The 23,534-nt window shown below is 40.5% G+C and overlaps 1 protein-coding gene across 2 annotated transcripts in view; it reads right to left on the bottom strand.

The window, feature by feature from the left end:
* Positions 1-23,534, bottom strand: part of LOC132834428 (E3 ubiquitin-protein ligase NEDD4-like) — a 159,058-nt gene that overhangs the window by 21,312 nt on the left and 114,212 nt on the right. The window contains exons 7-20 of one of the 2 annotated variants that reach the window (XM_060853363.1): positions 21,020-21,081; positions 19,380-19,482; positions 17,860-18,017; positions 16,247-16,373; positions 15,929-16,117; positions 15,411-15,473; positions 13,054-13,173; positions 9,978-10,184; positions 8,910-8,987; positions 8,665-8,719; positions 8,452-8,510; positions 5,081-5,146; positions 1,792-2,021; positions 1,360-1,481 (exon numbers count right to left, since the gene is read on the bottom strand). In XM_060853363.1, the coding sequence (XP_060709346.1) occupies positions 1,360-1,481; positions 1,792-2,021; positions 5,081-5,146; positions 8,452-8,510; positions 8,665-8,719; positions 8,910-8,987; positions 9,978-10,184; positions 13,054-13,173; positions 15,411-15,473; positions 15,929-16,117; positions 16,247-16,373; positions 17,860-18,017; positions 19,380-19,482; positions 21,020-21,081 (1,639 nt within the window). The remainder of the gene's footprint in view (positions 1-1,359; positions 1,482-1,791; positions 2,022-5,080; positions 5,147-8,451; positions 8,511-8,664; positions 8,720-8,909; positions 8,988-9,977; positions 10,185-13,053; positions 13,174-15,410; positions 15,474-15,928; positions 16,118-16,246; positions 16,374-17,859; positions 18,018-19,379; positions 19,483-21,019; positions 21,082-23,534) is intronic. The other variant, XM_060853364.1, reaches the window with a different exon arrangement.

Genomic DNA, 23,534 nt, shown 5'->3' with positions numbered 1-23,534 from the left:
ACAAAGAGCATTGATGAGGACAGAGTGGTGGACGTGGTCTAGAAGGATTTCAGTAAGGTGTTCGACAAGGTTTCCCATGGTTAGCAAGGTTAGATCTCATGGAATACAGGGAGAACTCGCCATTTGGATACAGAACTAGCTCAAAGGTGGAAGACAGAGAGTGGTGATGGAAAGTTGTTTATCAGACTGGAGGCATGTGACCAGTGGAGTGGTCACAAGATTCAGTGCTAGGTCCACTACTTTTAGTCATTTATATAAATGCTTTGGATGTGAGCATAACAGGTATAATTAGTAAGTTTGCAGATGACACCAAAATTGGAGGTATAGTGGGCAGTGAAGGTTACCTCAAATTACAACGGGATTTTGCTCAGATGAGCCAATGGGTGGCAGGTGGAGTTTAATTGAGGTAAATGTGAGGTGCTGCATTTTGGGAAAGCAAACCTTAGCAGAACTTATACACTTAATGGTAATACACTTAATGATAAGGTCTTAGGGAGTGTTGCTGAACAAAGAGACCTTGGAGTGCAGGTTCATAGCTCCTTGAAAGTGAGTCACAGGTAGATAGGATGGTGAAGGTGGCATTTGGTATGCTTCCCTTTATTGGTCAGAGTATTGAGTACATGAGTTGGGAGGTCATGTTATGGCTGTACAGGATATTGGTTAGGCCACTATTGGATATTGCATGCAATTCTGGTCTCCATATTGGAAGAAAGGATGTTGTGAAACTTGAACGGGTTCAAAAAAGATTTACAAAGATGTCATCAGAGTTGGAGGATTGGAGCTTTAGGGAGAGGTTGAATAGGCTGGGGGCTGTTTTCCCTGGAGCGTCGGAGGCTGAGGGGTGACCTCAGAGGTTTATAAAATCATGAGGGGCATGAATGGGATAAATAGTCAAGGAGTTTCCCGGGGTGGTGGAGTCCAGAACTAGAGGACACAGATTTAGGGTGAGAGGGGAAAGATACAAGAGACCTAAGGGATAACTTTTTCACGCAGAGGGTGGTACGTGTATGGAATGTGCTGCCAGAGGACGTGGTGGAGGCTGGTACAATTACAACATTTAAAAAGCTTCTGGATGGGTATATGAATAGGAAGGATGAGGAGGGATATGGGCCGGGTGCTGGCAGGTAGGACTAGATTGGATCTGGATATCCAATTGGCATGGACGAGTTGGACCAAAGGGTCTGTTTCTGTGCTGTACATCTGAGACCCTATGGACGCCAGCACCAGCAAACCACGCTGACTAAAATAATTAGAATAAGTTTTCTGTCTTGTTTATAAAGCACACGATTTCTAAAAGAACATTCCCCAGGCACCAATAATTGCACAAATCTGCACTATCAAAGCAATCTATGTACCTACCATCTAATAATTTTCCATGGTAAACGGCCATTCCAGCTACACGGCCTATGAACTTGAAGTAAGATAAATGCTCCTCATTGCAGAGTCCAGAGTTTGGATTTATCTGTAAGGTGTAATTGTCCCTAAAGAAAAGAGGACATTGGATTGGGTTAGACGATTAGAGTACTGTAACCTCGAGGTTATAATAATAGTGGAAAAACATAGAATCTAATCAAAAATCGCATTGAAGGAAGATTTGCATTAACACTGAACCTTCATAAATAGCATTGGTTTCTGCAACCATCTTCGTTAGCTCTACATTAACTGTTTCATTGTGAGACCACAAATCTCGTTATATACTGAAGAGACAATGCAATTATGCAACGAGATATTCATAAGGAAGTGCTCAAAATTCCAGTACTTTAAAGTTAAGGGTTTCTGACAAATACTTACGTGGCAGAATATTCAAACAATCCATAATAAGGATTGAACATCTCCTTAGAGAGGAGGAAAAACCATTCCCTGGCAACACCACCATAATCCAATCCTTTTTCAGAATCAAACTCAATCCACAGTCTGGCTTTTAGGAATTCCACTCTCTTCACAGACATTATTTTTCTGTAGGAATCTTCTAAGATTGCATTACGACGTAGCTTCATTTCAAATCGATTTGGACCATCTGACTGCAAAAGAAACACCATTCAGGGTGAGGGGCTTATTAACTGATTCAATGACGGCCTGATTTTGTAGATACACGTACTGCCAGAAAATTGAATTTCTGTAATATATGAAACTTTAAATTTAAAAATGTGCACCCTACATTCAAATAATGCCATTTATGCCACTCCGTTTATTTTTTTTTAGATTAGACTTACAGTGTGGAAACAGGCCCTTCGGCCCAACAAGTCCACACCGACCCGCCGAAGCGCAACCCACCCATACCCCTACATTTATCCCTTACCTAACACTACGGGCAATTTAGCATGGCCAATTCACCTGACCCGCACATCTTTGGACTGTGGGAGGAAACCGGAGCACCCGGAGGAAACCCACGCAGACACGGGGAGAACGTGCAAACTCCACACAGTCAGTCGCCTGAGTTGGGAATTGAACCCGGGTCTCAGGCGCTGTGAGGCAGCAATGCTAACCACTGTGCCACCGTGCCGCCCACAATCTCATAACAATTTGTACCAAAGTTTAATTATTGAAATACAGGCACCAATATTTGCAGTTAATTTGTGAGCAGCAACAACCCACAAACAAGTAACTAGGTATTTTCTTTCAACGATCTTGTTTTAATAAGAAGTATTGATTAGAACACACTAATGGATTTACAGGTTGCTCAAACAGGTAAATAGGGACTCGCTTTAAAGTCTCACCCAACAAAGGCATGTGGAGCCATTCTATAGTGCAACTCTATCTACTGTCTGTTACACATGTATACTATGAACAGCAGAAGAAGAATACCTGGACAGCGTATTCAAGATGAACGGGTACCCAATAAACACAGTCTGCCTATTATAGAGTCAGAGATGTACAGCATGGAAACAGACCCTCCAGTCCAACCCGTCCATGCCAACAAACCCAAACAAGTAGACACAACACACCCAGAAACTCTAGCCACACGACTGTACATCAAAGGCATCTCAGAGATGACTACCAGACTACTCCAACCCCCTTGGCATTATGGTAGCTTACAAGCCTACCAACACACTGAAACAGCTACTGATGAACCTTAAGGACCCTATACCAACAACCAATAAAACAAATGTCATTTACAAAATACCATGCAAGGACTGTAACAAATACTAGATCGGTTAGACAGGCAGAAAACTAGCCACCAGGATACACAAACAACAACTAGCCACCAAAAGACATGACCCATTATCACTAGAATCCTTACACACAGACGAAGGAGGACATCACTTCGATTGGAACAACACATCCATCCTAGGACAGGCTAAACAGAGACATGCATGGGAATTCCTAGAGGCCTGACATTCAAACTGGAACTCCATCAATAAACACCTTAGTTTGGAACCCATTTATCAACCTCTGAGAAAAAGAACCAGAAATGATATCACCCACCTTAAGAGAGCAAGACATATAAATAGAAAGCAGGACAGAACGCCAGGCTTTACCGGAGGCTTACTGATGGTGTTATCTAGCGTAGTGACAAAACGTCTGAGAATAAATCTACCAGCTCAGCGAGCTAACTTAAAATTTAGACTTGTATCAGGTTGTAAGTCAAAAAGCAAGTGGGGGTGGTGGTCGACTTTTATACCAGCACCATTGTGCGGAGATCAAAACTCACTCTCTACCATTGCCTCCTTGTTACCATGTCAGATATTTCTGCCAATCCTGCCCTCATAAGTAGTCATAGAATAAACTAGGAGAAAGTGAGGACTGCAGATGCTGGAGACCAGAGTTGAAGAAGGGCTTATGCCCAAAACGTCGTTTCTCCGCTCCTCAGATACTGCCTGGCCTGCTGTCCTTTTCCAGCATCACATAGAATAAACTACTCTTCTTTATCCAGAGGTAATATTAAACATGCAAAAAACATTTTAAAAATCAAATGTATAAATCTTAAATAAAATCAACCATTGAACTGAACAACAAAATTAGAAAAAAAGACTCCTGCTCAAATGGTCCAGCAGACAGCTTTCAATCTTCTAATAAAATAAATCTCACTCCAGAGCCATCCAAGTGTAGACCTCTCCAAAAGCTTTGTAAACACAACTCAGTGTAAAATAAAACTCTCCTCTATGATTTTTAAAAACAATCTCTTCAGTGGTTATAAATAATCTCTTTTCTACGTGTATAATTTTATACAAAAAAAAAGTGTCACCCATGGCACGGTGGCTCAGTAGTTAGCACTGCTGCCTCACAGCACCAAGGTTCCCAGGTTCAATTCTAGCCTCAGGCGACTGTCTGTGTGGAGTTTACACATCCTACTTGTGTCTGCATGGGTTTCCTCCGGGTGCTCTGGTTTCCTCCCACAGTCCAAAGATGTGCAGGTTAGGTGAATTGGCCATGCTAAATGCCCATAGTGTTAGGTGCATTAGTCAGAGGGAAATGGGTCTGGGTGGGTTACTCTTCAGAGAGTCAGTATGGACTTGTTGGGCCAAAGGGCCTGTTTCCACACTGTAGGGAATCTAATCTCATCTAATCTAATGTATAGGCCTCTCAAAAAGGTCTGTTAACGGAATTCCGTTTGAAAAAAAAACGATTTGTTTTGTTTTCCCTTTTTCTCTATAAAAGAACTAAACATGAATCAAAATAAAAATGTTATATTACCGAAATGTAACAATCATAAGAAATATAGAGGTAAATCTAGAAATAAGCCAGAATCTAAGAAGCAACTACAAGATCCACGCTACTTTCAGTCCACCATTTTTTCTTTTGTAGCGCATGAGTGAATCAAAAGAATGTCTACATCAATTGTTGGTGATCACATGGTTGCCATAAGATTAGTGTTCCATTCCAAACCTCTTCTTTTTACTCAATTCAAATTTCACCATGTATCATGAACACAGTCAGAAGCTCTGGAAATTTAGTTTAAAGACATTACGACTAAGCTACTGGCTTTTAATAAAAATAATAAACCTCTTGATAGTGACTCCCTAACATTCCAGCCTTCATGGGTATGAGCAGGAAAGCACAGATATTTCTAAAGTATTTCTGTATTCTTTGCTAGCATCAAGGAAAATGAAATCTCTGAAGCTACACAGAAAATACTCACAGGCTTCCTCAGCTTTTTCCGGAAATAATCATACTTCTGTTTGTAATCTCTTGAGTAAGGCACAGCCTAGAAAACAGGATCAAATCCAGCATGTTACAGACTTGTGGATAAACATTTACATCAGTGTCAGCTGAATTTAACTGTCTATTGATTTATATGAACGAAAAATAGGCTACCTCTATTCAAGAAAGGAAGGAGATAGAAAGTAGGTAACTACAGAACTGTCAGGCCAACTGCAGTCACTGAAAAAAGGCTAGCATCTATTATTAAGGAGATTATAGCATGGCACCTAATACCTTAATAAAACTGGGCAGAGCTGAAAATGTGTTGCTGGTTAAAGCACAGCAGGTTAGGCAGCATCCAGGGAACAGGAAATTTGACGTTTCGGGCCAGAGCCCTTCATTAGGAAACTGGGCAGAGTCAACATGTTTTTTTTTGTAAGGGAAATCATGTTTGACTAATTTATTAGAGTTCTTTAATGAATAAAACAAAGTTTGTGGATGTGATGTGCATTGATTCCAAAAAGCATTTGATAATATTGCACGTTCAAGATTACTCCACAAGACCTCATGGTTTAGAGTGCAACATTTTGTCATACGTTGAGGATTGATTGGCAACAGCGGATGATAGGAATAAGTGGGTAATTTTCAGGTTGTATATATAAATAAAATGACTTAGATGAATGTACAGTTGCTAAATTTAATGATTCAGTCTACTTTCCAAGGATGAGAGGATGTAAAGAGTCTACTGTGGGATGTAGATAGCTTAAGGGAAAGTGGGAGAAAAATTGTCAGATTGGTATGTAATATTGAAAAATGTGAAATAGTCCACCTTAGCAGGAAGAATAGAAAAGCAGTATATTATTTAAATGTACAAAGACTGCATAACTCTGATGTACAGAGGGATCTGACATCCTGGTACATATACGACAAAATGTTAGTCCACAGATGTCGCATATGGTTAGCGAGACAAATGGAATGTTGTTTAAGCAGTGTCTGCTGACAACCGTAACTGTGCACGTAGCTAATCTGAAAGTGCGCAGATACATGATTCCAAACCCACTACATCATTGTAGAAAATCACACTGACATTAAACACAAACACTACCCTGCATATGCACAGTGAAGAAAACAATTTTGAAACAAGGTTCAACAGGGGGACTGAGGACATGGGACTAGGGGAAGGCACATGTTGGGGAGTGAAGACTTGGCAGGGGCATCTCCCATTTCTGCGCAAATTAGAGTGATGCATAGTGCACATGCGATGGTGCCAGCAAATGCAGCCTATTGGTCATTGAAAGGGGAATAGAATAAAAATGTTGGTCGGTTTTTCTACAACTGTAGTGTGCTCATGGGATTGCATCTTCTCTTCTACATGCAGATTTGGTCTTCCTTCACTTGAGAAAGAGTGTTACTGCAATTGAAGTTCAGGGAGGATTCCTGCAATGTTGGGATGGTGGGGGGAGGGGGGTTATCTTGGCTCAGGAAATGTTGGACCTGTAACCATTGAAGTTTAAAAGAATGAATAGTGAACTTAATGGAACATAAAAGATCACCAGGTGATTTGGCAGGGTGAGAGGATGTAGGGAAAACTAGAACTCAGGGACACAGTTTAAAAATGAGTCCACTTAAAGTCAAGTTTCAGGATTTTTCTTCTCTCTGAGGCCATTAGTTTGCAAAATTCTTTGCCTAGAGATCTGTGGAGGCAAGGTCATCAAGAAGGGGAGTAGGGATAACTCTAGTAACTATAGGCCGGTGAGTCTTACCTCTGTTGTGGGCAAAGTCTTAAAGAGAATTGTAAGGGATAGGATTTATGAACATCTGGATAGGAATAACGTGATCAAGGATAGTCAGCATGGTTTTGTGAAGGGCAGGTCGTGCCTCACAAACCTTATTGAATTCTTTGAGAAGGTGACTAAGGAGGTGGACGAGGGTAAAGCGGTAGATGTGGTGTATATGGATTTTAGTAAGGCGTTTGATAAGGTTCTCCATGGTAGGCTACTGCAAAAAATACGGAGGTATGGCATTGAGGGCGAGTTGGAGGTTTGGATTAGGAATTGGCTGGCTGGAAGAAGACAGAGGGTAGTAGTTGATGGTAAAGGTTCATCTTGGAGTGCAGTTACCAGCGGTGTTCCGCAAGAATCTGTTTTGGGACCATTGCTGTTTGTCATTTTTATAAATAACCTGGAGGAGGGGCTAGAAGGTTGGATGAGCAAGTTTGCGGATGATACGAAAGTTGGTGGAGTTGTTGACAGTGAGGAAGGATGTGGCTGTTTACAGCGGGATATAGATAAGCTGCAGAGCTGGGCAGAAAGGTGGCAAATGGAGTTCAATGTAGCTAAGTGTGAAGTGATTCACTTTGGTAAGAGTAACAAGATGGTGGAGTACTGGGCTAATGGTAGGATACTTAGTAGTGTGGATGAGCAGAGGGATCTTGGTGTCCACGTACACAGATCTCTGAAAGTTGCCACCCAGGTAAATAGTGCTGTGAAGAAGGCATATGGCGTACTGGCTTTTATTGCTAGAGGAATTGAGTTCCGGAGTCCTGAGGTCATGTTGCAGTTGTATAAGACTCTGGTGTGGCCGCATCTGGAGTATTGTGTGCAGTTTTGGTCGCCATACTATAGGAAGGAGTGGAGGCACTGGAACGGGTACAGAGGCGGTTTACCAGGATGTTGCCTGGTATGGTAGGAAGATTGTATGAGAAAAGGCTGAGGCACTTGAAGCTGTTTTCATTGGAGAAAAGAAGGTTTAGGGGTGACTTGATAGTACAAGATGATTAGGGGTTTAGATAGGGTTGACCATGAGAACCTTTTTCCCCGTATGGAGTCAGCTATTACGAGGGGGCATAGCTTTAAATTAAGGGGTGGTAGGTATAGGACTGATGTTAGGGGTAGGTTCTTTACTCAGCGAGTCGTGAGTTCATGAAATGCCCTGCCAGTATCAGTAGTGGACTTTCCCTCTTTATGGACATTTAAACGGGCATTGGATAGGCATATGGAGGAAAGTGGGCTAGTGTAGGTTAGGTGGGCTTGGATCGGCGCAACATCGAGGGCCGAAGGGCCTGTACTGCGCTGTATTTTTCTATGTTCTATGTTATTTAGGCTCAGTTACGTATTTATTGATTTACAAATCAGTTAAAGAACAAAAGGATTGGACAGGAAGATGAAGCTGAGGTCACAATCAGATCATTCTTGATCTTATCAAATGGCAGAGCAGGTTCAAGAGGCCAAATAGCTCCTCCCACTCCTAATTTGCATGTTCATAATTAGGTGGCCAAGAAATACAGGTACCTGCAAATTCCAATGCAGATGAGTTTACATACTGAAATATAATATAAAATTCTAAATTCATATATTTTGTTTTACATACAGGTCCAGTGATGGCTACATTCTGTAAACGAGGATCCTCCCACTGGGTAACTTTAGAATCTGTAAGAAACAATTTTAAATTTAATTTCCCTTCACTCATGCGACTAAAACGTCATAGATCGAAAACAACGGTCAGTTTAAAATGTTCAGATTTAAAACTGGCACTACTTTAAGAACAATAATATTTCAGAACCGTAAGAAATGTCATACTCACTATGGTCGATGTAGAAAATTCTACCATCTGAGTGAATTCTCTCCTCCCAGCCAGGCTGCAGTAAAACATAATTTTTAAAAAGTGAATTACTGGAAAAGTTCATCAAATGAAACAGAATATTAATAGTGATAATTATCCTTTATATATCTGAAATTATTTGATCTTTCTAAAAAGAAATAAAGATGAATGTGTAAATTAGGGGAGAATGAAGGACAGCAATAGAATAAAAGGACGAGTTGACTTACAGGAAGTGGCCCAAGGTCTGAAGGATCTAAAGATGGCCGATGCCTCATATGAACTGGAATTTTTAATCTTGGGTCCTCCTGGTTACAAATGTAAAGCAGAAAAATTAAATAACAAGAAATTTAAAGAATCATTTAAACATGGACTGCTTCAGTATCTGAGAAGTAGCAAATGGTGCTGAACATTGTGTAATCGTTAGCAAACATTCTGACTCTGATCTTGTGTTGGAGAGGAGGTCATTGATGAAGCAGCTGAAGATGGTTGGGCTTAGTACACCACCCTGAGGAACTCCTACAGAGATATCCTGGAGCTAACATGAGTGACCTCAAATAATCTAGACCAACATTCTATGTGTCAGGTACAACACCAACCAGTAGAGAGTTTGTCCCGATTCCTTGTTTGTTAGCACTCCTTGATGCCACACTGGGTTGAATGCAACCTTGACGTCAAGGACGGCCTTTCTCACATTCATCTCTGGAATTCAGTTCCTTTGTCCATGCTTGAACAAAGGCTGTAATGAGGTCAGGAGCTGAGTGGCCTTGGTGGATCCCAAACTGGGAGTCAATGAGCAGGCTATTGCTGAGCAGGTGCTGCTTGACAGCATTGTTGATAACACCTTCCCTCGTCTTACTGATGATCAAGAATAGATTGAAGGGGCAGTAATTAGCCGGGTCAGATTTACCCTCTTATTTGTGTACAGGGTGTACCTGGGCAATTTTCCACATGGTCGAGTGGATGTGTTGTAACTGTCAGCTGATCTCAGCCAACGCAGTGGTTGGGAAGCTATAAATTTATCTCAGTCACCTCAACTTGTCCATCTACTCAAGTTGTAGAAACTAGAATTGAAGTTTGTGATAACACCTATCCTGACTTGGAACACATTAATAAAATACCACATCTTTATTGAATTCAATACAATTGAAAATTATTCAAAACAATTGATTTCAATGGACTAGAATATGCACATTAATACTCATTACCAATAATGCTCATCTCCTTAGCAGAAAAGAATTACTAATCGGCCTTTACCCAAAGCAACCAGCATGGAGTTAGGGATGGGTTGAACTTACCCATGTTGTCGTTTTGGTGTTGTGATCAATGAAGAAATGTCTACCATTGTTTGCATGTCGGACTTCCCAGCCTGGGGGGAGAAAGCCCAAATCATATTTCCTTTGTTGGCCTGGGGAATTTTGTGGAGAATCTTGAGGAGATGCTGAAGGAGGAAGATACGCTGTGGGACTCCGACATGGTTTTGGTTGTACTGCCTCACTAGTGGTCTGTGCCCAAAAATAAAATAGCCACATATAAATAATTTCCATTCATAAAATATTAATATGGAATGGTTAAAAACTTATTTCAATATAAACCACTGAATCATTTTGTAATATAGAAAAGTAAAATGCACAAAGGAAAGGGTTACTCAGGCACTGTGTTGTCCGAAACTCATTAATATTTTGGGATAGATACCTGTAAAGGAGGTTCTTCAATTTCTCTCAGATATGGTGGACTTTATGCAAAAGAAGTGGATTGATGGAAGTGAAATGTCTCAAAGCTCTGTAACCCTTATATCTGTATTGATCATTTTCAACACTTGCCTGGACGACATTTACCAGGTCTTAAGTAAAAATCCAGAATATAAGACAGGAAAACAATACTCAGGCACAACAGTAACCATAACTAAGGAGGAATAGATCACAGACACAATGCGCTACTATACAAGGTTAATGCGATTGTTGTGTTTTGGGACTGTGCCTTTATTTTCGGTAAGATGGTGGAATGAAGGAAATCATTGGTTGTTAAGATCAAAAGGGGCCCAGGTTGTTTTGCTGGATATTCAGACCTGTAAACAAAGACCACGTAGCTGTGTTGATGGCAGGTCGACTACTGGTCCTCAGGTCAGATTTTGTAAAGGGTTATACTTTATAATGTTTATTCAATTCCAAGATAGGATGGAATTGGAGGTGGTCAAGAGGATATCTAATTAGCAGCTCTACCGGATGCAACCCCATTTGATTCACATAATAATGGAGATATGTTTTTAGATTGTAGCATTATGCTGTACGTTTTTCTAACGATTTCCCTGATGGTTATTTTTCACCACGGAAAATCCTATTCGAAACTCGCGCTCTGATTGAGATGGCCAAGATCATGGAGTTTTAAATGAAGCTGCAAGGTTCACCTAGCGTTGCCTACAGGGAAGGGTTCCCAGCACAACATACAAAGTGGAAATCTTGCCATGGAATAGAGTTAACTCTTTTCCATTTTCAGTGAGGTAAGAACCACTTTGGACTCACTCCTGGAGAACAAAGTGCTCATACTAAGAGATGTACAGCCGTGGCGCAGGGATAATCTTTCCATCTTTCAGAATGTTACATGAGGTGATCTTTTCTGCAGATTAAGTAACCACTGCCGATTGAAACAACATTTAGTCAAGGTTTCCATTAGATTGCTTGTTACCCAGAAGTCTTAAAACTTGAAATCTTGTTCTGCAATTCATTTAAAGTGGTCCCTGGGAATTTGAATTTCAGGAAGTGTTGTTGATCTCTTTAAAGATTATAACAAACCTCAGAAGTGATGAAAGAAAATAAAGTAATTCAGATAAAAATGGAATGGATTGAGAAACAAACAAGATTAGCGAGGCCAAGGTGGGTAGGGAAAGGAGTGCAAAATTCAGCATGCGTATAATGTTCTACCATGGTCTGACATTTGGTGCACATACAGTTGCAGTACACAACTACATAAATGAAAGTGGAATGAAAGAGAAGTGGTCCATTAGAACTGGCATTTTAGAATAATTTATTAGACAAGTTTTTATAATAATTGAAACCTTAAAGGAGACCTCGATAAAATGCACCATGTTTACAGTCAATGTAAACGTACCAAAATACTTTTACAAGTCTTGTCTGATCAGTAGGTCAAGTCCTTGTTGGCAATCATTTGCATGGAACGGCATAGTAGCTCTTTCTTTGGACCACTGACCCAAAGGTTACAAGTTCAATTTTTTTCCCTCCAGGTTGTGAATTTGAATTCAATAAATCTACAGCATTGCATTAGAGAAACAAACCTGGTCTGCATGGGATTCAAGTCTGCATACCTAGTTGTCTCATGCTGTCCCTGAAGTGGCTTAGTAAGTTTTTACAGTCATTTTCAAACATCAGTCCACCACTGTGTGTTCAAGACAATGGGCAAGAAATGTGGCCTTTTCAAAATCAGCCTCTTCCTAGGAATGAATATTTAGACCCATTTCCTGATTATTAAAACCACGTACTTTGTGGTGATATGACCAAAACCTAATGTATCATTTAAAAACAATACCTTTTGTCTCTTATTCAATAAAACAGTTCCATATTCTTTATAGCCTCTTCTCCAAAACTGTGAGCAATGCACGTGCTTGAATATATGATAGGGGTTTGAAGAACAGACAGTTCTAACTGAGCTCTCTTCCAATTGATTACATGACAACATCACTCAGGATGCAATGAAAAATAGTCCACATCACGAGCCCAGTAATTCTGACAGGAGAACAGCAAATCTGAACCTCAGTTTCACAAATTCTTGGCTGGATCATTTTCACAGAGAAAAAAATAAAATGGCAAAACAATCAATCTATTATTTCTGGTTGCATTAGGGGAAAGGGACAGCAATAGAGAAAGAGGAGATGGCTGGAGGGAGGCAAGGAATTTTGGAAGCTAAACCCTGAAACCAGGATACAGCATCTGATTAAAGGACTGTACTGACAGCAATAATAATAAAGATTGTGAGTCAGATTGGGATACTTGCTGATGGGATGTGCAAACATTAAATGTCAAAATAGCTGCTACTGTTCCAAATTTACTAACAGAAAGCCAATATTTTATTCAACTAACAACTGATCTATCATTTAGCAAACAGAATATGTAATCATCATGACTTCCAAGCTTTCTTAATTGCATCATCTCAATAAAATGATAACTATGTTGGCCCCTCAGGAGTATAAAATATTCACGTAAGGGCTGTTAAGGTATAATGGTCTTGCCCCTATCTGAGCCAGGAGACCTCCGGTTTCAAGTCCACCCGCTCTAGTGGTGTGTAATGATGTTCCTGAATCGGTTGACTATAAAATACCTAAAACATTCACATACACTAAATATCCATCATACAACTTGCCTGCATAACAGGTCGCGTCCAACTGGTGGTTCGGTTATTGTGGTTGACATAATAAGCTCTTCCCTTGTCATCCTTCTTTACTTCCCAGCCAGGAGGCAATCCTGTTGAAGTGGGTAAAATCTAATGCGGGCAAAAGACAAAGTTACCATTGTAAACAAAGCCCAACAACAGAAAGGAATCACCAAGTGGTAAGTAGTTTGATATGCTTTTACGCTTTAATAGATCAGGACTTCACCTGATGAAGGAGCTCTGAAACCTTGTGCTTCCAAATAAACCCTGTTGGACAATAACCTGGTGTTATCTGACTTCTTCTGATTTTAAAAGATTAAGATTCTGTTTGTGAACAGGATTCATTTTACAAAGAATTCAATAGGGTTTCTAAATGTGAACATCAACAATAAAGCTTCATAAGGGAGCTATGTCATAGCTTCTACATGGTACAACGTTGACTTCTTATATGTGAAGAACCCCATGATGTACCTTGGAAAGTTTTACAATGTTATGGCACCAGATAAAATCAAGTTGCTTTAAACCAGCTTTATATGTGATTTTTGAGGAGATTTGTAGCTGAAGTTGAAGTTCTAGATGTAGGCTTGCCCACTGAGCTGGAAGGTTTCTTTTCAGATGTTTCATCACCATACTGGGTAACATCTTCATTGAGCCTCTGGATGAAGCACTGGTGGTGTAACCGATTTTCAATTCATATGGTTGGGTTTCTTTGGGTTGGTGAATGGCCACAAAAAGACATGACCCACTCTCATTAGTATCCTTACATACAGATGAGGAAGGATAGCACTTCGACCAGGACAACACATCCATCCTAGGACAAGCCAAACAGAGACATGCACGAGAATTTCTAGAAGCATAGCATTTCAACCGGAACTCTGTCAACAAACATGTTGACTTGGATCCCATTTACCACCCTCTGAGAAAAAGAACAGGAGATGACCTCACAATAGGAAATGATGTCACCACAGGAAATGACACCACCAGCCCAAGAATACCCAAACACAGATAGAAAGTGGGCTACATCACCAGTGCTTCATCTGGAGGCTCAGTGAAGATGTTACCTAGTATGGTGACAAAACATCTGAAAGTGAACCTTCCAGCTCAGCGAGCAAATCTACATTCACTGCTTTATTTTTTATACTGTCAAATTCACTGCAGTGTTCATGAGGTAGTCAATGTTTGACTGGAACTTGGCTTGTTCTTTGAAAGCCACTCCTCTACAGCTTCTGTTTAAGCTTTTGAGAAAGTTATGTGCATAGATTACGAAAATGTTTTCATTTAAAATGGAGTGTTTTTAAAGTGGACACAGTGTAACAAATAGGAAACAAAGGTCTACTATCTATAAATTGCTTTATGGCCAGGAAACAGAATCAAAATTTATATTTCAAGACACCTCTGGACTTCTGACTTGTACCAAGTTCAGCTGTTAATAAGAGTTCAACAAACTTTACAGTGCTGGAAATTATCCAATGCCAATAGCTAATTTAAGTGCTCTGAACATCAGTCTTCTGTCTGGATGTATCACTACCTGTTATGGCAACTGTACCATTCAAGATCGGAGACGGTTACAGAGAGTGGTGAACTCGGCCCGGACAATCACAAAGGCCTACAGAATCCATCTACCAGGCCTTATGTCAAGGAAAGACCGCCAGCATTATTAAAGATCCATCCCACCCTGACAATGTTTTTCGACAACCTTGACCATTGGGAAGGAGGTACAGAAGCCTGAATACATGCACCAGCCAGTTTCAAACAAACAGTCTCTATCCTACGGTTGTTAGAATACTGGATGGACTCTCAAACTCTTAACATTCGCCTGTACATGTGTTTTTGTTTTTGCTGCTGTTTACTTATTATTTAATTATCTATGCTAATTAACTATGTGATTGCTCACAAGACAAAGCTTTTCACTGTGCCTTGGTACATATGACATTAAATTCAATTCAATTCATTGAGAATGGTAACTAGTGCTTACCACAAATCTGACCATTTTTCTGCTAATACTGAAGGAAATTAAAGAGAAGATGGAATCATGGGTAAATCTTGTCCAAATAATATTGAAAATGCTAATCAGTGGCATGTGTCTACATTACTGCAACTTTAGTGACTAGAATTTAATTTGAAACATAGTTTTGTTAGAGCAAAAGACAGGAAAAGAAAATGTGGGCAGCATGGGTCTTGAATTCACCAAGAATGATGGCGAGAAACTGAGGAGGATGACTCCAGGCAGCACAGTATGCTGAAGGAATCGCGCTTTGTTTCTCTTTTCAAGAAAGAGAATATTCAAGTAAATGCTAAGTAGCTGCACATAAGAGATATGCTTAAATAAGAGAAAGGACAAAACTCACAACCGGCAGCACTGGCTGTTCTTCCATAGTAGTTTGTGAACTTCCCCGTCTACTGGAATGACCCTTAAAGTAAAAGAGACCAGGTAAATTATCAAAATAATTTGCACAGAGATAGAATATTTTCCAAACAACATTAGTCAATGCAACTGAATACTGGAAAGAGAAATAGGTGGCAATGTACCACGCTGAAATGATTTTCCATAGTAAGAAGCCAAAATAATACATTAATACCAAATCATTTTGATTCAATCTACAGTCAGTTCAATATGGAACAATGTTGGAGTATGCTACATATTTACTTCAAAGTTTTAAATATTTTGTTTCCATATACAAACCATACATTAAGACTGGCCTGGCTGAGGACTGCTCAAAGTAGACATGCAGCATTCATTTAATGTGAACTCTAGCTTTGTACAGGAAGACCCTGGGAAGTTTCACACAAGGGATCCAAGCACAGAAAGTTTTTAAATTATGGAAAGACTGAAGCCAAACATACAGTTAGCTGACATTCTACTCACTGAGCAGGAGCTGCGACGATCTGTAACTGTGCACCCAGATGCCTGGAAACGCCGACTAAGTTCCTCTGCGAGCTGATTTTGCAAGTCAAAACCTGCATTCTGTCCCGTAGGTGTGTGGGGAGGTGGGGGTGACTGAGGGTTGCAGTTCCCAAACACAGTTTCATCGTCAGTTATAATTTCCCAGCTCTGCTAAAGCGAAGAATTTATTTAGAGATTTTTGCATTTTTTAAAAATAACACCAATTTTTCATTTCAGTTCACTTTTAAACCCACCGCTCATCTGCGGATTTTCTTTGAAGTGAAAAGCATTGAAACTCACATCTGGAGAATCTCTGTTGCTTTCAGAAGTTTCTGTTTCTTCTGATATCTGTCTCCGTGTACTATATACACGCTGTGCCTCCAGCTGGATGTTATTTCGACAACGATTTATGTCTGATGCAGTGTCCCTGTAACGAAATTAGAGATAACTTTTCAAACATCATGATCATATTTCTCTAACAAGTATTGCAAGGACACATCTCATTGATCAGCAAATCTTTCACAGATTTGCGATTTAATCACTCCCAACAAAATCATAAAATGTGACCTTTCAATTAGAAGTGATACTCGAGTTGCTTGAATCACTGGACAGAGATTCAATATTAGGCTGAAAGGTGTCAGTCTGTTGGTTGTAAAGGGTCACAGTAAATGAGTTAAAACATATTGCAAAATACTCCCTTCAGTGGACAGTTTTGCCAGTTCAGCTGCTTTTATATTGTTGTTTGCGTTGCCAGGTAACTGCAAGCAGCAAATAGCTGTGTTTATTGAGGCCAGCCACTAGGTGGACCCGGCAAAAGACAGCTCTTGGAGAATCTGACAACATCATGTCAGGGCAATAATCGATGAAGTAAACATTGCTCATTAGGCACTACTAGAGCCATCAAAGCATTATAACCTCACAGCAACATGGGACCCCTGATGGTTCATGTTGCAAATGAAATCTCCACTCCAAATCCCACATCTATTATAGACTACAGAATTTATTTTTAAAAATCCAGAGCAACAGAATAAAAAAAGGCAAACTCAAATAATTCTACAATACACGGTAGCTCACGAAGATTTTACAACTCAGTCACCAATATTTTAAAATACTCAATTGACCACCTTCCCTATTCTAATCAATAGTCTATTGCATCATGAAAGATGCCATTTTGTTAGTATGTAGCATAAATAAATAAAATTTCAATGCATCACCAAGCTTATTCATGCACCAGTGGAGATTCTCCCTCTTGTGAATGTGGCTTCACTAAATCAGTATCTTCCCTCTGGCACGCATTCTAAAAATAGTTCATTCACAGCAATGCAAACTTTTACTATTTTTCCTTCTTATTTCCACTTCATTTGTAAAACTGAGTCATGAGTGGGAGTCAAATGAAAAGCTTATCATGAATTATTGGATGCTATTAGCATTAAACAATAAATACATTTTGCACTTTTGATTTCAAGGTCAACAGAAATCAAGTGTTACCTTTTCCAAGTAACATTCTTTTAATCATCTCTAAGCTGACCCAGTTTCCATGACAGCACAATGTGCAGGGCAGTTGTCTCACTGTACATGTTCAGTTCTACACCATAGAGGCCAATCTAGCAGCTATTTTTGGAAACCGTTAACTTCCTGTAAGTGAAGACAGTGCAATGTCGAAGGGCTTGAAAGCAGGATTACTTCTCAGACTACACTGAGGTTTGTTCCTTCATTATGGCACTATCAGAGTACCTTGAAGGTCTGAGGTTACCATGAAAAACCGTCCTTCTCAACCTCTACCCTCACCTGAGGTGTGGTGACCCTCAGGTTAAACCACCACAGTTGTCTCTCTCTAATGAGAGCGCAGCCCCATAATCCTCTGTTCTCAAGGCACCCTCCTTCATAAACACAGAAAAATCCTGTAGACTTACTGAGCACTTGGTCGAATCCACTGCGTTGTTCTGGTTTCGTGGTTGACAAAGTAAGTTCTTCCCAGATTATCCTGCTTCTCTTCCCACCCACTGGGTAATGCTGGGGGAGGTTGGCTGTGGACAGTCACACTCTGTTGGTCCAGAAGTTCCCAGCCAGGCTGTAGAAAAGATAAATTTAAATGTGGAAAATGAAGCCTATTGTAACATTTCCAAGTTTTCAAAAAGAAATTCAGTAATTTTTCATTGAGTACAAATTAAAATTAGTTAAAATCCTGAGAAATTTAGGATCTATTTGTCTTGTCATGCAAGAATGTACAGTTTACAAGATGTAAGTAACATGATCGTAGAATCCCAACAGTGTGGAAGCAGGCCTTTTAGCTCATTGAATCCACACCAACCCATCCAAGAGCATCTCAGCCAGACACATTCCCTGTCCTACCCCTGTATTCCCCATGGCTAATCCATCTAACCTGCACATCCCTGGGCACTTTGGGCAATTTTAGCATTAGCAATCCACCTAATCTATACATCCTTTGGATCATAGAAAGAATCCGGTGTACCTAGAGCAAACCCACACCGACATAGGGAGAACATGCAAACTTCACACAGACCATTACCAGAGGTTGGAACTGAACCTGTGCCCCAGGCACCATGAGGCAGCAGTGCTAACCACTGACCTACCATGCCATTCCATCTATAAATAAGAAACCACTGTTGATTATAATCCTAAAAATTGAACTATGAAAGAACATGAAGCTTATTTAATTTGTTTGCTTAAGACCAAAGTACATTTAGTCTATTCCTTTGAATACATTCTCCATTTTTACAAGTTAGTGTTTTTTGTGTCCATTTAATGCCCAGTAGAAGGTAGTAAAATATGTTTCTCTGTACAGCAAGGGTGTTGAGTCATATTGCAATTGAACTTCAAAAGAATCTCAAATATCAAGAGTCACTCGGGTTTGTTTCTGTATATTTTCCTTGAAGCTATCCTAAGCTTGCAAATATATGAAATGCCTGTTGGTTGAACTAGAAAATCTCGCCTTGTCTTTAGAAAGAAACCAAGACAGAAAATTTTAAATTAATGGGATGACAGGGATTTGGGAAGAAGAGAAGCAAAAGAGAACTTGCAATAAGAACCTTCAATTGTTCTGCTATTCATGTGAGACTTTCACTGCAAAACTTCATTCACAAACAGAAATGCAAAGAGCAACTCTTGAGCCAGTGCATACAGCCGGACGGAAAACGCATTTATTAGAGACAGATGGTTTGCAGTGAGGCACAAGCATAACAAATGAAACCGCGGCATTCAACAAAATAAACTGGCGACTCCTCCCACCCCAGCAGCACTTGCTCACGTTTGTGGGTGTATATGTGTGTTGAAAACACAAAATAGAAATTAAAAACAACAATTTTAAAACACGGGCAGAAACTTAAATTGCCAGGCAATGCTTCTTTCACAATTCCATCAAAGTTGGCCGTCGGACAGAAATGATCAGCAAAATTCAGTTAGTTACATTTACCTCCAATTCATCAGTTTGTTCTGCACTATCTTCTTCAGAAGCATTACTTTTTGGCAAGTAGGTCATCTTTAATCGAAGGTGTCCTTTAACCCTAGACTTATGACTGCAGGAATTACAGAAAAAGCAGAAATTGATGATAATCAAGCAGCTTTGGTCCAAAAACAGACAATTTTCAAATAGAAAGAACACAACAAATCCTGTTGTTCATTATTGTGTTTGTCTTCCAAAAAAAGCAATAGTTTATATAAGATTACCACTACCACCATGCAGTCACAATAGTAATTCACACATGAAATTAGCTATGGGAGGCTTCCTGACACCTAAGGGACCAGAACTCAACTGGAAGCTAGCAATCAAGAAAGTAAATCAGATAAATGTCAACTTTCAAGTTTCGCATTCCAGGTTGTTTAATTCAAGTCAGCTGCCAATTCTTTTAATGGCTTCAGCTGAAGGCTTCTCCTGACCCAGTGACGAGGTGGTTTCCGGCGGTCTGGAGTGGCAGTCTTTTCCCGCCTTGATGGTTCTTGGCCTAGTGGGGCAGTCTCCTGGCGTGGCAGTATCTACCCCATTTGGAGGTCTTCGCCATGAGCTCCCGTGTGTTCTGGCAGCCCAGTGGCGGTCTCGTCCAGGAGTGGCAGTCTTAGCCTGGCATGGCAGTTTTCTTTGGTGGAGGCTTTAGCCCAGTTTTTCAGTGGCCTGGTGTGGTGCTTTCGTTCCGGTGGAGTGTTCTCGTCAGGGAATGACGGTCTCACCCCGGCTGCATGTTCCGATTATCCCGTCATTTCTTAATTGGCTTCCTCCTAGGAGCTGTTAACTGAACTGTGATGACCTTTTGTCTGAATTTTATTTTTTTATTATTACTACTTCTGTCATTAATATAGGTGCTCTGGGTGGGAAAACGATTAAAACTTTTCACTGTATTTTTCATGTAAAAGTACACATGACAATAAATTTCTATTTAGTTCAAACACGAAACTTTGCTTCTTTATCAAACTTCCTGATTTTAAATAATTAGATAATTCACTTTTTTTTGCAAAGATAGGGCTTTGAGTCAAGGTCAGGATTAGATCCTGTCTGTGTCTCAATGGATATGTTGCAATGCATTCTTCCGGTAAACTGTGGACAGGGATCATTTTCTCCCTTGCACTGATGAACAGTTATTTATTGGTTAAGCATCAAGTCTACAGACTATGGACCTGTTATACTGCATCTGTGGTAGCAATAGCGAGTGAATTTGTGCCACTGAATATGTTTTACGTAGGATTAACTTCAGGTAAGCCAGTATTTCTTTAGATCAGCTTTCAGTTCATTTGATGACACTGCTAGCAATACATCCGAAATATGAGCATGCTGAAAAATATACCAGCACCAACAGCAACAGCAACTTTTCAACGTCTTTATTAACCTTACTGAATGATTACTAATTCTGTATGACAGCTTGAAATGTGACAACTGAATCTTAGGCCAGCAGTGTCATCAGGTACAGTGCTATTGTGTTCACATTTTTTCCAGCAACTCGAACAAATCCAAATTAAGGTTTCAAAGGTCGATCAACATTCATGCAATACTAATTATTTCCTGGAGAGAGGTTGGGCTGTGGTCTGCTATTTATCAATGTTGAGCTGATTATTTTCAGTTACCTTCTAGGATGAAGGATGAAATCCTTGAATGTATATGGTCTCTCCTGGTTTGGATTTTCAGTCTGCAATTAAAAGGACACATATTAATTCTGATATATTTGCTTATATTTCAATTACATGTTTTACTCCAGTTCTTTTATCTTCTTTCCATCCACTCACTGGTTTGGACATATTTTGTTTTGACCATATATACAACTTTCTCCAAGCAAATCTGTCAAAGTACACTGCAATGGACCAATTGAATGTAAGTAAACCATGAAATGAAGCAGCCAATGGGCTGTGTCTAATTGCGCGGTGCAGTAACTTAGACTTAATGAAGTCTAACAGGGCAAGGCACAGTCTAACTATATGGGAATCCTCAGGCACCTGCAATGTGTATACTTCCTGCCATTTTGGGAAAGCAGAACATAACAGAACTCTCCAACAGCACCAGGACATTGCGTGGCTGGTGGTGAGAAGGGCTCTGCCTGTGAGATCCTTTCCACATTTCCGGATTCTCTGAGCCACCACACGCTGCCTGCAAAACGGCTGTAGAGGGGACGAAACTATCACACACCTCCTTCTGGAATGTGCCTATGCAAACCAAGTCTGGAGAGAGATGCAGTAGTTTGTGTTGAGGTTCAGCCTGAGCAGCTCTGAGACGCAGGACTCTGTGCTCTATGATCTGTTTCCTGGGACGCACATCAAGACAAACATTGACCAAACCTGGAGGACCAACAATTTGGTGAAAGATGCTCTTTGGTCTGCCCAAAACATGTTGGTTTTCCAGTTGAAAGAGTTTACCCTGACTGAGTGTTGAAGACTGGTACATTCCAAGGTCCAGGGCTACGTGCTGAGGAACGCACTAAAGCTTGGGGCAGCTGCCGCCAAGGCGCAGTGGTGGTGGTGGTGGTGGTGGGGGGGGGGGGGGGGGGGGGGGGGGGGGTGGGGGATCTGTGTAAGGTTTTTCTACCAAAACATAACAGGGTCACATTCAGTAATTGGCCCTTCCCGATGCCTCAGATAAATGCCAAGAGTTTAATTGTAAATATAGAGAAAGCTGAACCCCAATGTTTGTTTTCTTCTCTAAGTAAAGACAGTATAGATCAGAACAGTTTCATTAATTGTGTATCTACATAATGATCTCGATGAATAAAGTGAATCTTTGCAATAAAAATGTGCAGCCAACATAATCAAAGACCCATCTCACTCAGTTATACTCTCCTCCATTCTCATCTGACAGACAGAATATGCAAAAGTTTGAAAACACACAAAGTCATTCAGCACAGAAACAGATCCTTCAGTCCAACCAGTCTATGCTAACCATAATCCCAAACTAAACTAGTCCCACATCCCTCCAAAACATTTATGTACTTATCCAAATGCCTTTTAAATGTTGTGGCTGTTGCCGCATCCACCAGTTGCCCGTGGAAGTTCTGGGCTGCTGACCTCAATCAAAGGTTTTCTCCCCATTCAGCAGAAAACCCTCTTAACTTCACTTTGGAAAAAAGAATACAAGCATAGACTACTTTCTAAACGGTGAGAAAATTCTTAAAGCCAAAGTACAAAGGGATCTGGGAGTGCTAGTCGAGGATTCTCTAAAGGTAAACATGCAGGTTGAGTCCGTGATTAAAAAAGCGAATGCAATGTTGTCACTTATCTCAAGAGGGTTGGAATATAAAAGCACCGTTGTGCCACTGAGACTTTATAAAGCTCTGGTTAGGCCCCATTTGGAGTACTGTGTCCAGTTTTGGTCCCCACACCTCAGGAAGGACATACTGGCACTGGAGCGTGTCCAGCGGAGATTCACACAGATGATCCCTGAAATGGTTGGTCTAACATACGAGGAACGGCTGAGGATCCTGGGATTGTATTCATTGGAGTTTAGAAGATTGAGGGGAGACTTAATAGAAACTTACAAGATAATACGTGGCTTGGAAAGGGTGGACGCTAGGAAATTTTTTCCGTTAGGCAAGGAGACTAGGACCCGTGAACACAGCCTTAAAATTAGAGGGGGTCAATTCAGAACAGAAATGCGGAGACATTTCTTCAGCCAGAGTGTGGTGGGCCTGTGGAATTCATTGCCACGGAGTGCAGTGAAGGCCGGGACGCTAAATGTCTTCAAGGCAGAGATTGATAAGTTCTTGACGTCTCGAGGAATTAAGGGCTACGAGGAGAATGCGTCTAAGTGGAGTTGAAATGCCCATCAGCCATGATTGAATGGCGGAGTGGACTCGATGGGCCGAATGGCCTTACTTCCACTCCTATGTCTTATGGTCTTAAGCAATTGAGATACAACTTGAGTTTGACTGGATATGGAGTGTAAATGAAAAACCCACATGTGCTTGAGCTGCCTCCCCTCCCTCTGCTGGGATCCAGGAGGTTAAAAACTGGACAGTCTCCAGAAAAATTTGAGAAGGGAGAAATAACAGGAGAAATGGGAGTGTGAAATGAAAATAATAGGAGGGTGAGAAGAAAGGAGGGAAATAAAGGTCACTGCAAGAACAAAATATGAAAACCTCGATATACTTCAAAA

Source organism: Hemiscyllium ocellatum, chromosome 39 (genome assembly GCF_020745735.1).
Source record: "Hemiscyllium ocellatum isolate sHemOce1 chromosome 39, sHemOce1.pat.X.cur, whole genome shotgun sequence".
Classification (NCBI taxonomy): Eukaryota; Metazoa; Chordata; class Chondrichthyes; order Orectolobiformes; family Hemiscylliidae; genus Hemiscyllium; species Hemiscyllium ocellatum.
Note: the sequence above shows the minus strand (reverse complement) of the source record. Positions and strands in the feature narration are given on the sequence as shown.